The sequence below is a fragment of the Aplidium turbinatum genome, chromosome 15 (genome assembly GCF_918807975.1).
Source record: "Aplidium turbinatum chromosome 15, kaAplTurb1.1, whole genome shotgun sequence".
Classification (NCBI taxonomy): domain Eukaryota; kingdom Metazoa; phylum Chordata; class Ascidiacea; order Aplousobranchia; family Polyclinidae; genus Aplidium; species Aplidium turbinatum.
The window spans coordinates 1,467,328-1,480,802 of NC_137486.1; the positions used below are offsets into that span (position 1 = coordinate 1,467,328).

A 13,475-nucleotide genomic window follows, 5' to 3' on the forward strand; every position below is an offset into this window, starting at 1 on the left:
GTCTCTATGTCAAGATATGCTAAATTGCTGGCTTAATTTCCTGGTATTGTTGCACCATATACACTATTGGTTACAAGAGTAGGTGCTCACTGCCTACCTACAATCCTTCCTCGGTCTGCCTCAATCATACTTGCAATTGTTTCATGTTGTTTTTTGATTTATTGAGAGCGAGTTGGGATAAAAACTTGATTTTGTATAAACTTACAATGGCTTTAACACGACAACTTAAATCCGTGGTACACATTCATTTCTCTAGCTTGCTTTTTTCGATAATGAAAAGAAACTCAACACAAAGGCAGGCAAAACTGTGTCCAGAAACAACGGCTCCCGGCACGCAGCAAAAGGCGATAATCGGTTGTGAAATCTCTTTGCAGCCAGGCAAGCCACGTCACGCGAGACACAGAAGCAACGCAAATTCAATGTCAACAAAATTTCATCACAATTTCAATTCCGATCAAGAGGGCAATTGACCCGCCGGAACAACTATACAGCAATGAGTTTCAATGTAACATGTTATTGTGTCTACCATTATACATAATCTCTTTTCATTGTACTCTTCACAATGCTTTTGTGCAGTTTATAAATCTTTGCTTTTATATTCCCGCTTACTTAAATTACCATACTTTAAAATTTAAAGTAATTGAGAATTACTCAAGTAAAAATAAATAAAAGTTTTCAGGTAAATAATTACGTACTTGAATCCAGCACTAATGATGCTAAAGTGTTCTTCTTCGTTTGAACCTTCTTTGCCACTCCAGGGGTTGAGGGACCTTGTCTTTTACCACCCTTGGGCAGTGGCGGCAACTCGGTCTAGACTCTAGCTCTAGCTGTTAGGACAGTTGTCGAACAGCCACTGAACTGATTCGTTATCCAGTTAATGCAAACTACACACACCATTTGGCACATGGTAGATGGCGCAGTTACAGATGGTGTGGTCTGCAGTTTTTTCCTCCTTGCCACACTCACATATCGTGGATGGAGCCATCCCCTATTTGTGCAATGTGCATGTTGAATCGGAATAGTCCAATGCCAGTAAACAGGCAGTTAAGACGCACCCAGGGCTTCCTTGTTAGATGCATTCTGGTTGGGTGGGGGCCGGTGTTGGAGATGAAACTTTGGAGTCTTGAAAAGCTCTTCTTCCACTCCGAGCTCCATTGGTGGTCCACCCAGGTAGCCGCACTGATGGATTGGTCTTCAGCACTTTTCATCAGGAGTTGCGCGGCATGTACAAATGGGTGTCTCGATTTCAGTCGCTGGAGTTGCTCACTTAGACTCGTAGAGACTTGTGTGGAGTAAGTGGTTTTGGTTCGTAACACGATGAGAAAGAGACAAGATGGCTTCTTTGCAACAAAGCTCAGCTGGTTGGATGTTTGCAAGGACAGGGAGATTGTCTGATGGTGTAGGTCGCAGGTATCCTGCCTTGAAACACAAGGCTCAATGCCATAATATCAACACCATCATCAACAGCGTCATCAACAGCGCCATGCACACAGTGACCAGATGCCTGCATTCCACACCATCGGACAATCTTCCTATTCTTGCTGGCATCCAACCTGCTGAGTTTCGCCCTAAAGAAGCTACTCTGTCTCTCGGTCGATAATAAGCATTAGAGCAAAACCACCTTCTTCCCTTCAAGGTCTTGCATCCTTTAAGTGAGCACCCTAGTCAACTAAATTTAAGACACCCATTCAGCTAGTAACTCAACTACAGCTTAACAAAAATTGACAAACAATACATCTCTGCGGTTAATTGGACGATCATAAATGGAAGTCAAATGCAACTAGAAACTGACATTCATCCACATTCCACAACCATGACTCCTATCCCATCAGCCTACTCCTGCAGGTGCATGCGTGTACCTGAACCGTCTTGGCTTACGGTTGTTCGAAATTTCAGCTTCAATAAGAAATGGCATATTCCTCTTCTTGTGAATATGATTAGGTGGCCTCATTAATTATTCCAAGTGTTCGAGGATAACATAAGGTTCTCATTGTACTAACTCTTCGGCACTAAAGTAAAGAGGGTAAGGTGGCCAGTTCCTTTCTCTCGGTGGCTTTTCCTTCAGAAAGTATAGCCACCCAATTTATTTGTAGAAGTGAGCGGTGTTTTCAACCACCAGCTTAGGCCAGTCAAACCAAGTTTGCATTATTGGAAAGCCAACGCCTTATCCTCTGCATCATCCCACCATAAATAGGACGCTGAGGGATTAATCGCAGACCACATCATTGCATGGTTGTACTAACTTCAACTCACCTTACCAAGTGGAAGGTCTGCTCTCTACTATCCTTCTAGTGTAGGCTAATCCGGAAACAAGATAGAACGACCTTAGGCCCAAAAGCTCAAGCGAAAAAGAATTCCCTTCAAAAAAGCAACATTGCTGCCACAATCAATCACCTGAGGAAGAAAGTGTCCCTGGGGGATATCCCTCACCTCAAGAACTGTTTTAAATGATAAAGCTGAACTCATCAATACATGACTGCTAAGCCAAAACCGAGGCAATAAATAAACAGTGAATGTAATGAATGTGAAGTAAGCAATAAATAAAATTGCACTGGATCAACTCACCGGTTCTATGTCGAGGATAGTTTCGTGCTCTTCCTTAGAAGGGTGCATGCCGTTTACCCCTGTCTTGTACTTGGCAGCCCCCAAATAAAAGTGGGGTGATGATACCACTACAGGTGCCCCTTGTTTGCATGGGGCAAGGCTCAATACACCAGCATCCAAACAATTACCTGCATCAAATTACGGTACCTGCATCATTTCATCACTTATCAGCAACAATCGCCCTACATCTGTACAGCAACTACGAAAGCGGAAAAATTTGTGAATAAAACGGTAATATTTTCTCTTTAATAACAATCGTTGTTTCACCACAGGACCAAGTTGTGCGTCTCACCACAGAGGTTTTCCCCTTGTTTGTTCCATGAGCTCGGTGGTGACAAGCAACATTGAGAGCAAAGGCTTAGGCTGCAAGGTAAATGCAGTCCATGCATTGGGTAGGCCATTCGTTCATAAAACAGACTTGTTACAATAACAACAGAATGGCCCGTTTCGGCGAGTCCGATTCGGCTAGTCCGATTCGGCGATTTCCCTATTCGGCAAGTTTTTGAAATTTTATTTTTGAAAGGGAATTATTGGGTACCGTAGCCTAACTGTTTTCACATTGTTTTAACGTGCAGAAAGGAATAAAAATAAAATGTTTGAACTATTAAATTAAAACTAGTCATGTCATGTCAGTTCAGTTGTTTTTATTTCTGACCATCATATCAAAAACAATACACGTCAACATAGCAAAGGTAGAAGCGACAAAACGCAAACGTTAAAACGTGCTTGAATTCGTCATGTCCGTTCAGTTGTTTTTAAGGTAGAAGCGACAAAACGCGAACGTTAAAACGTGCTTGTGACCGAAGTAAGTTATTGAGTTGAAAGAAATTTGGCACGGTCGCAACACCTTCAGAAAAATTTAAGATGTCAAGGAAAAAGAAAAAAAAGAAAACGTTACAAAAAAAAAATCATGTTTATATCTATAAGTTAGTACTTTTGAATAGTTAAAATGATTAGTTTGGATCAACAAATGTGTGGCCTACAGCTTGGATTGAAAGGAAATTATCGGGTACCGTAGCCTAGTTATCCCTACCAGCAAAAATTTGTTCCAAAAACCCAGTTAGCCTAACAGTCCATTTTTTACATTGTAGTAACAGAATGAAAAGGCTAACCAAATGTGTGGCCTATCGTTTTAACGTCGCTAAACATTAAAATCGTGTAGAAAAGAGAAGTTTGATGACTAGGATACGTTGCAAGCCTTAAAGCAGCCGGCGGCCATCGCAGCCATGGCCGCTAAGTAGTGCTTGAATGACCGCCTGTGCTACCTCCTCCGTCGGCCAAGTTTGGCTGCCGGTTTCTTCTAGCCAATTATTTAATTTCACAATAGAATGATCGTGGATTAAATGTCGAAAATATGTAGTATCAAAGAGTGACGCAGAATTAGGTCAGCGCATCAGAGTCACTACTAGTCACACTTATATCCAGCTGCGATCACCAGCGCTGTAGGCCTAAGTCTTGTTTGCAATTACCAATGTTTATTTTAACAAAGTGTTAATCCGAAGTGCTAATTTACATCCGCTGGCAATATTGTCGTTTTTATATCGATTCAATGTTGTCGGACATTGAATCGTTGTTAAAAAGGAGAACTAGGTTAGTTGACATCCGTGGGTAAAACACGTGTCTTCATAGTTGAGAACGCTGTGGGTTAGTGACTTCACACCCTCATTGGTGACATCATAACGGAATAAATGGCCAGGTTTTATGAAAGGCGGTATGCAGTTGAAACAATTTACTGAGCTGCGAGCAGTTAAAACAATTTAGGGTCGTTAGATGGTCCGGCAATACCGGATTACAATCCTGATGCGGCATTTAATGCGTGGTACAACGATTCTATTGCAGGACGTCGCCCAGACTTCAACAACGCTAAGTGATCATTTTAACATTGTTGCAAGTTTAATGCTATTTACTTGTGCTATCGTTATTGTATTTTGGCCTCCAAGCACGCAGATTTGGCCGCCAAGAAGGAGCTCTCGGTAGGCCACGATGGCTGCCGAAAAAAACAGGAGTTTTAAGGCCTGCATTGAAATTGAGAAACATTTGCAGAAGCCCTTCGATACGTTGCATTTTTAAGATTATGCATTTTTGAGATAATGTATTCAGACGTTGAATCAATGTACAAATAAACTGTTTGGCTAAATGGGTTCTTGGAACAAATCGAAGGGCTTCTGTGAATGTTTCCCAGTTTCAACGTATCCTAGTCAGCAAAGTTCTCTTTTCTACACGATGTCAACGTTTAGCGACATTAAAACGATGTAAAAACGGCAATTTCTGCTGGTTGGGATAACTAGGCTACGGTACCCGATAATTTCCTTTCAATCCAAGCTGTAGGCCACACATTTGTTGATCCAATCTAATCATTTTAATAACTATTCAAAAGTACTAACTTATAGCCATTAAACATGATTTTTTTTGTAACATTTTCTTTTTTTTATTTTCCCTTTATTTCTTACATTTTTCTGAAGGTGTTGCGACCGTGCCAAATTTCTTTCAACTCAATAACTTACTTCGATCACAAGCACGTTTTAACGTTCGCGTTTTGTCGCTTCTACCTTTTTCTACACCTTTGCTATGTTGACGTGAATTGTTTTTGATATCATAATCAAAAATAAAAACAACTCAACTGACATGACGCATTCAAGCACGTTTTAACGTTCGCGTTTTGTCGCTTCTACCTTTGCTATGTTGACGTGTATTGTTTTTGATATGATGGTCAGAAATAAAAACAACGATGACAACGTTTAACGATGTAAAAACGGCAATTATAATTAGGCTATGGTACCCGATAAATCCTTTTCAAAAATATAATTTCAAAAACTCGCCGAATAGGGCACTCGCCGAAAAAGGCTCTTGCCGAATAGGGAACTCGCCGAACCGGACTCGCCGAATAGTAGCAGACCCCAATAACAAAGTCTGGGGCTAATCTAAGCAGGGCAGCTAAAGTCAACAAGGCCAGCTGGCGACCTCACATACTAGTGACCAGACCATGTCTTCAATGCTTCGACTCTACATTCAGTATTGCATTGTATCTTTTATGCAAATCAAACAGACAAATTTCATCAAAAACAAGCATCAATTTGTTTGTACCTGGAGGAACACAGAATCCTGCATTGCTGGGGTTGGTGGTGATATTGGCAAACACCTCACCAGGGAGATGGAACCTCAATGTCTTGATGCCGCGAACATTGGTGTGGTTCTCAAACACCAAATACATTGATCTAAAAATGCAATGAAACTATCTTTTATGATATCAATGAAATACAAACAAGTTAATCATCAAATACCAGCATGCTTTGACCACTTTGCTGATGATATAAACAAGCGACAGTCTGATTAAAGGTTAAAGCAAAAAAAAAATGGTTAAGAATCTGAGATCTAACAGATGCCTCTACATAGTAGATTTCTGAGAAATAACAATAAGTTCACTTAAATTCTTTCATGTTCCATGTTTATCCGCCCCGATAGCTCAATTGGTTAGCGCGTCACTTCTGGAACGAAGAAGCTTCAAGATCAAGCGGCGCTGGTTCGACTCTCGGGGTGTGCGCTTGAGCAACGCATGTTTAGGACTGCTCTCCATTCAGCGGCATCTAATGGATGGAATAGTTCCCCAGCAACAAGACTTCAACAATCGGAAACTTCACTCTGTCAATCTCGGTGACCGGGCCTGCGTCAGTGATTCAAAGCCTATACAAGTATGCGAAACTGCCAGGATTAAGCTGCAAGAAGCTTTCCCAGTCCGAGGATAAAGATTCAATCAATCAATCAATCATGTTGTCTTCACACAACAGAACCAGTTTTAAGAAAAACACACCTTTAAACATTCGCTTTGCTCGCTCAATCATATTTCATAAACCTAACCAGTTGCACAAAGCACTTGTGCTTTTAGAAGAGAGTTTCGATTATAAAGAGAGTTTTTAGTATGCCCGTCAATAACTTCAAACACAATACCGGTACATCTTTTCGATAGACACATTGTCCTTCCAACTGGTTAACTGCTTAGGCGTTTAACTAACCGATTAAACGATTATTTCTTATCCCCGGTACTATTTAACATCTACATTAGTGACATGCCAGAGACTATGTCACTAGGGTGTAACACTCCGACCAACTTACTTGTTGGCTAGTTATTGTGGTTTGCAAAATGACCTAACTTGATCAATGGAAAAAAAATTTTGGAAAAAAAATATTGTTTAAGCAGGCCACACTCCCCGTTTTTGTCGCGAAATCCCCATTACCCCACAATTTGCTATATCTCGTATCCTGGTGGAGATAGAAAGCTGCTTTTGTCACCAAAAGATGCAGAATACCAAAGTTTCTATCCGACTTATGAACATGCTATAGCCCTAAAACCTTTACTTCTTTCTATAATTGAGAAAAACTGTTTTGAGAGTAAAATCTGTCATTTTTGAAACAAAATGCTTGTATTTCAGATCTTGGCTTGCATGATTGTCATTCAGTCATAAAAAACATAACCTTTAAATCAAACTTGTAAGCTGTATAAGAACAGTGATGTTTTATTCAATAATGAGGCAGGAAACAATCAACACAAAACTATACATAACATGCTAGACCAGTGGTTCTCAACCGGGGGTCCACGGACCCCAAGAGGCCGTGAAGCGATTTCAGGGGGTCCGTGAAAGTTTCCGAGTTTTCAGCATGATTGATAAATTACGAAATTTAAAAATTGTTTGTGCTTTGTTTATGTATTAGCTTACAGTGATTCTCAAACTGTAAGTTGCAACCCACTGGTGCGTTGTTTAAAATTGCAAAGAACATTGCACAAAGGTTTGATTTTTTAACTAAAAAATATCATATATATAAATGACTTAAACCTTTTAATAAGCAATGTTGGCTATGTTCAACTTAATTCTTTTGAGACAGCAGATTGTTGATCAATGATTAACTTGGAAATGCAACTCACAGATTTTGCAATGACTGTGATTATAACGAATTAATATTGATTACAAATGAAAAAAGAGAGAAATTCTTTGTAACTATCACAAGTATTCTATTAACCTTTGATAAAATTTATAGAAAAACATCCTCAGCATATAGATTACTGATGTTTGATCCTGTGTGCCAACAAATTATAGCTCATAAGTCATAACATAATTTCATCAATCGTCAAGTGCATTGCGAATTCAGCAAATTCTTCTCAGTGTGTTCCTTCGAAACTTATATAACATATCATTCCATAAGGAGACGCGATATACCAAAATTTCAAATAGAAATTTTTAGGGGTCTGCGACCGCTTCGAAGGCACCAAAAGGGGTCCCACCAAGACAAAAAGGTTGAGAACCACTGTGCTAGACAAAGTACATTGTCCTGTTAATTTCTCATTGCGAATAGTATGCATTGTTAATGTAACTCTTTGTCTTTATGTCAACATCACTTGTGTCACGAATCTTTTTGCTATTAATTGTTTCCTTCACGTGGCCTATCATTCGATCACAAGAAGTATTGTTGTTTCGAAACACTTCCTAATCATCCTTACTCCCTGCTGTCAGATATAGTGAAAATGCAGAAGTTGCATCCATAAATGCTGCCAGCGGACGGTTTGACCACAACAGAGCTTTGGTGTCTGCTTTTTTTGCTGTTGAAATCCTAGATACATCAATGTTGGCATGCAGTGCACCCAGCGCAGCTGTCTTTGGGTTCAGCCATTTCTCACTGTGGTCAATGAAGCATTTCTTCGCTGGGTCAGAAGCATTACATGCTTTCATGAAGCTTCTCATTTTTAAGACAACTGATGAGCCTTGTACGACACTGGGATGCAAGTCTTTTGTCTGTTGATTTACAAACATTAGAACTCACAAGGTGTGATGATGTTGAAGCAATTTCCTCTTCACTGCCACTCATACACTCAAATTCACTGGATGATGACCTTGGCATTTCCTCTTCAAAAGATGTCTCTAATTCATCACTGTCACTAGTAAGATCAAACTCATCACTAGCGTGTTTATGGCAAGTTCTGAGAGTTCTGTTTTGTATTTGCTTCAAATGTATTTGCTTCAGACAGCCACATCAACACTACCAATCACCATGTTACGTTCTGAGCGCTGATCTAAAATAAGTCTTAGCTCTTTTGGATGAACTCTTGAAGACATTGGACAAGAGCAAATAACCTTTGTTCTCCAATGGTCTGTGCAGGGGCGAAATGGCCTGTTTCGGCTAGTCCGATTCAGCTAGTTCCCTATTTGGCTACAGTCCGATTCGGCTAGTCTAGTATATACATTTAAGTAATGCTGAAAGAGTTTCTATCACAGACATATTGCTGAGTATATTTTGATGTGATATTTAACACCAGCAGTTTTAAAACCTGAGGTAATTACTTAACCAGCTTAAAAGCATTATTTTGGTGACCTGGGGAAAATTCATTATTCGACTTCTTACACCTTTGTAATCAATTTTGAGATAAACATCATAAAATTTTGTATACCAGTGCTGTATATTGGTGAAGGACACTTGTAAAATTATACTGATTCAATTCTGTGAAAAAGATCGAGAACAACAATACTGTCTTCTGTTCTATGACTGTACTAGTTACACAGTTGTTGAACAAAGACGGTTATTTTTCTTAAATGTATTAACAAAAGAAAAATGATCGAATTGCAATTTCTGCAACAAAATACACAACGTAAGATTGTTAAACTCAACACTAGAACTAGAACAAAAGAAGCTGTTGTTCGCTAGCCTGCCAGAATGAAATGATACGAATAGAACAGAGTACTGCCTCGCGGAGTACACGTGACAAAAGGAGTGCAAAAGTAATCAAGGAAGCATGCTAACTGCAGGCATTTGTGCATCCCCCCCAGCTCGTAAGGCGAAACTGAAGACTTACGAGCTCGAACCCTTGATTACCCATTGACCAGAGGATGCGTCTAAATCCAATGCCGGCCGTCGGGACCGCGTAGAACGGCGCAAAACAGGCGATTTTTCAATATGAGGGACTCCACTTGTGGGTTCGGTTGGTTCCACTGAATCGAAAGGTAGCGGCTGCTTTGGAGGTTCAGGTGAGTGCTGTGGCTCACAAAGCTTCAGGCTTGAGGCTGGTGTGGGGCAGGAGAGTGCAGGCGGACTGTGATCTGCATCGAGAGGCAACATCGGTGATTCTCCAATTTCTGGGCTAGGGCCTATCTCGAGATGCGGAGGGTGGGGAGGGCAGTAGTCCGTTTCAGGAGGCTGGGCAAATAAAGATGATGGGAGGCTCTGTGGGTGAGCATTGATGTTTGGTTGAGGAGGGATGGGATCGGCACATGCTTTAGTATGTGGAATTACTCGCAAGAAACGTCGATTCCGTTTTGTGATTCTGCCCGACCCATCAACTTTCACTACATATTTGTCATGCGGCAACGTTTCGACAACCATTCCCACTTTGTCCCATTTTCGAGGATATTTACCGTTTTGGTTTTGGATAAATACGCGGTTTCCACATTGTAAAGTACGTAAAGGACGAGTATGCTGAGACAGCGCCTTATCGGTTCGACCAGCTCGCAGGCGAAGGGCGTCTTCCTTTGCCTTCCATGTATCCCGCCATGTACGACGAATGTGACGATTGGAGAACTTGACTAGGCGATTTACAAAACCGAATGCGTCGCGCAGAGGGTGACCGAACACGATCTCTGCTGGAGAGATATCACAGTCAGGATCAGGTGTGTTACGCAACTGTAACAATGCACGTAAGAAGGAATCGTTGTTCAGGTCTCCGTTTGGGCTCACATTAGTCATGAGCAAGCGTTTGACAGTTTTGACAGCCACCTCAGCTCGACCATTAGATTGAGGGAAGTAAGATGACGATATGCGGTGCTGCACACCCCAATTTTTAAGAAAGAGTTCAGTAACGGTAGCAGTAAATTCGGGACCCCCATCTGTAGATATTTCCTCAGGAACACCAAACGTGGCAAAGTACGAGCGCAAAAGTTGAGTCAAAGCAGCTGCTCCTGCGGCACTCGATCCTGATGGCGTGGCAAATACATCCGACCACCCCGAGAATCTGTCCCCAATGACCAAAAAGTGACGGCCCCCATAGTCAAAATAATCTGCAAAAATTTTCTCAAATGGTGTAGCTGGGGGATCACATGGCGTCGAGGGAGGAGCTGCTTGAGATGGAGCATTACGATTACATGATGTACACGAATCATGAATAGCATGGATATCATTAGTCATACCGGGCCAAAATACTATAGCACGTGCCCGGCGTTCCATGGCAGACACACCTTGATGACCAGCATGCAACGTTGAGAGTACTCTAGGCCTAAGCGATGGTGGTACAACAATACGATCATGATATAGAATAACGTCGTCTTCAACAAAGAACCCGTCACGATAGGGGAGATATGGGCGAATGTCGCCGGTGTTGGGAAAGGTGAATCCCGTTTCAATAGCTACCATTAACTTGCTAAGGTTTGGATTGGCGGCTGTTTCCCGAACGATTTCAGACCATTGCAAGCAAAAGGTATGGGCGGCATCTGCCTGTATGGTAGTAACATCATCTTTACCGAATGGTCTGAATGACTAGCGTGGAAGCTACACCGTTATGGTTGGCGAATCGCAGCTGCTCGCTGTACTAGTGAGTGCTCAGCCTTGTGCTGATAGCCGGGAAGAACGCCCCTTTCTTCACAATGTCCTCTGGTTGGCGAATCGCAGCTGCTCGCTGTACTAGTGAGTGCTCAGCCTTGTGCTGATAGCCGGGAAGAACGCCCCTTTCTTCACTTTCTTTGTTTCCACAAAGATAACAGTTAAACTGACTGGTAAAGCGGTGGTCGAATAAATTTGTGGCAGAATACGGTGCGATACTGATGAGCCCAGCCTCATGGGCGAAACACGTGTCTTTCGCTGTCAATTCTTGCTACAAATCGGCTGCCGAGAAACATATTGTTGATTGGATGGTCTGAATGGCTAGCGTGGAAGCTACACCGTTATGGTTGGCGAATCGCAGCTGCTCGCTGTACTAGTGAGTGCTCAGCCTTGTGCTGATAGCCGGGAAGAACGCCCCTTTCTTCACAAGTCTGACGACGTTGATTTCTGGTTCGATAAGATTGTGCGCCATTTCTTGCTTGATCTGATGTTCCCCTAAAGTTGGGAACTTCGGGGATAGGGCACCTAAATGCAATAGTGTGTCATGAGATAAGTATAACTTGTCAACGTCTTGACTGATGTAAATCATGCTCCGACATTCAACATTGCAGCCGTGCGCTGTACCCCGAATGATGGCACGAAATGCTCCTGTAATGGAAATAGTAGAGCGATTTGCAGCTATTAGGTTTGGTGCGGGTACAAGGGTCTCTTGTCCAAAGCCGGATTGCACAAAGTTCTTCAGTGACCACACATTTATTTGGGCACCAGTATCTGCGATGGCTGTTGCTTGTGCTATCACGCTAGTGTAACTGCCATGATGACATGAGTCATCCATAGATATGTTTACCCGAACTGTGGGATGTTCTCGCATGCGGGATGGTGTCCAATGCCCTTTTTGGAATGTGTGGTGAGGACCACGAATTGTTGAGCACATTGGGTCTTGGGCTACGATGTCAGTTTGTGTTGAGGCAAATGTGCCTATTTGAGGTACAGTAGGTGCTGCACAGAGTGCTCCGACTGATGCATCTTTAGGAGGAGCGCCCCATTTGTTTTTATGACGAGATGACCAAAAGCATTCGAGACAAAGGGAATAAGGCGTAGTGTTCCAACCTCTGGGGCCTTCTCTGTAACGATTGAATAATCTATTGCATTTAGGGCAGTGAGTTTGTTTTGACCAATTGGGAGAGGAGGGTGCTGCCTGGATGTGTCCACGGTCTCTTGGAATAGGGCTTTGGCTTTTCTTGCGCTTGAAAGTCGACACTGCCGAAATGCCATGAGATGGTACCGCATTGCGAGCCATTTCTTTATTCTCGACAAGGGCGATGATATCGTTAATGGGAATCGACAATACTTTGTCCATTCCCATCATGTCGCGGCGAATCTCATTGTCAAAAATTCCACTGAGTAGTGTGTCTCGGATCATGTGATCTGTATAACTGACTGTCAGGCCGCAAGAACATTTAGTAGTGAATGCACATATATCCGCTTTTCCTCGAGCACGAGCTGCAAAAGCGCGAAATTTTTCATCACGCATTTGGTGCATAGCCATAAACTCTGTCCGTAACACCCCTGTGGCGACAGGTATAACGGCCAGTTGTCGCATTGCAAGCAAAAGGTCATCTACAGGTTCACTCACTGTTTCAGCGTCAGCTTGGAGAAGGCTGTCCCCTAGGGCTTGACCGGTACATTGGAATAACTGGGCTGAAGCTGCTTCATCAGAAATTCTGCAACCTTCTTTGAAAGCCTTCCATCTTCTGGTGAACACGTTCCATTCTTCCGGAGAAACTCCAATGTCTACAGTAGGTTGAATAAGCTTCGGACCAAGGTTTACGGGCGCTGGAACGTTGCGCGTCGTAGCAGCATGACTGTACGTGTGACTTTGCAGCACCACACAAGCAACCGCTTCGGGCACGTCGGCTGTTTCAAAATTACAGTTGGGAAAGGCGCATGTTATCACCACCATTCCACAAATTTCTTTAGATTAACCTTATCCTATTGCGATTCGATCATGAACAAAGACGGTTATTTTTCTTAAATGTATTAACAAAAGAAAAATGATCGAATCGCAATTTCTGCAACAAAATACACAACGTAAGATTGTTAAACTCAACACTAGAACTAGAACAAAAGAAGCTGTTGTTCGCTAGCCTGCCAGAATGAAATGATACGAATAGAACAGAGTACTGCCTCGCGGAGTACACGTGACAAAAGGAGTGCAAAAGTAATCAAGGAAGCATGCTAACTGCAGGCATTTGTGCAGTTGTGAGTTTGAATAAAGGCTATCTGTAATGGCTGAA

General features: G+C 42.2%; 1 protein-coding gene across 1 annotated transcript in view; it reads right to left on the reverse strand.

Annotated features, from left to right (window-relative positions):
* Positions 1 to 13,475, reverse strand: part of LOC145784197 (lysosome membrane protein 2-like) — an 87,421-nt gene that overhangs the window by 39,861 nt on the left and 34,085 nt on the right. The window contains exons 9-10 of the mRNA XM_082595971.1: positions 5,689 to 5,819; positions 2,566 to 2,732 (exon numbers count right to left, since the gene is read on the reverse strand). Coding sequence (XP_082452097.1) covers positions 2,566 to 2,732; positions 5,689 to 5,819 — 298 coding nt within the window. The remainder of the gene's footprint in view (positions 1 to 2,565; positions 2,733 to 5,688; positions 5,820 to 13,475) is intronic.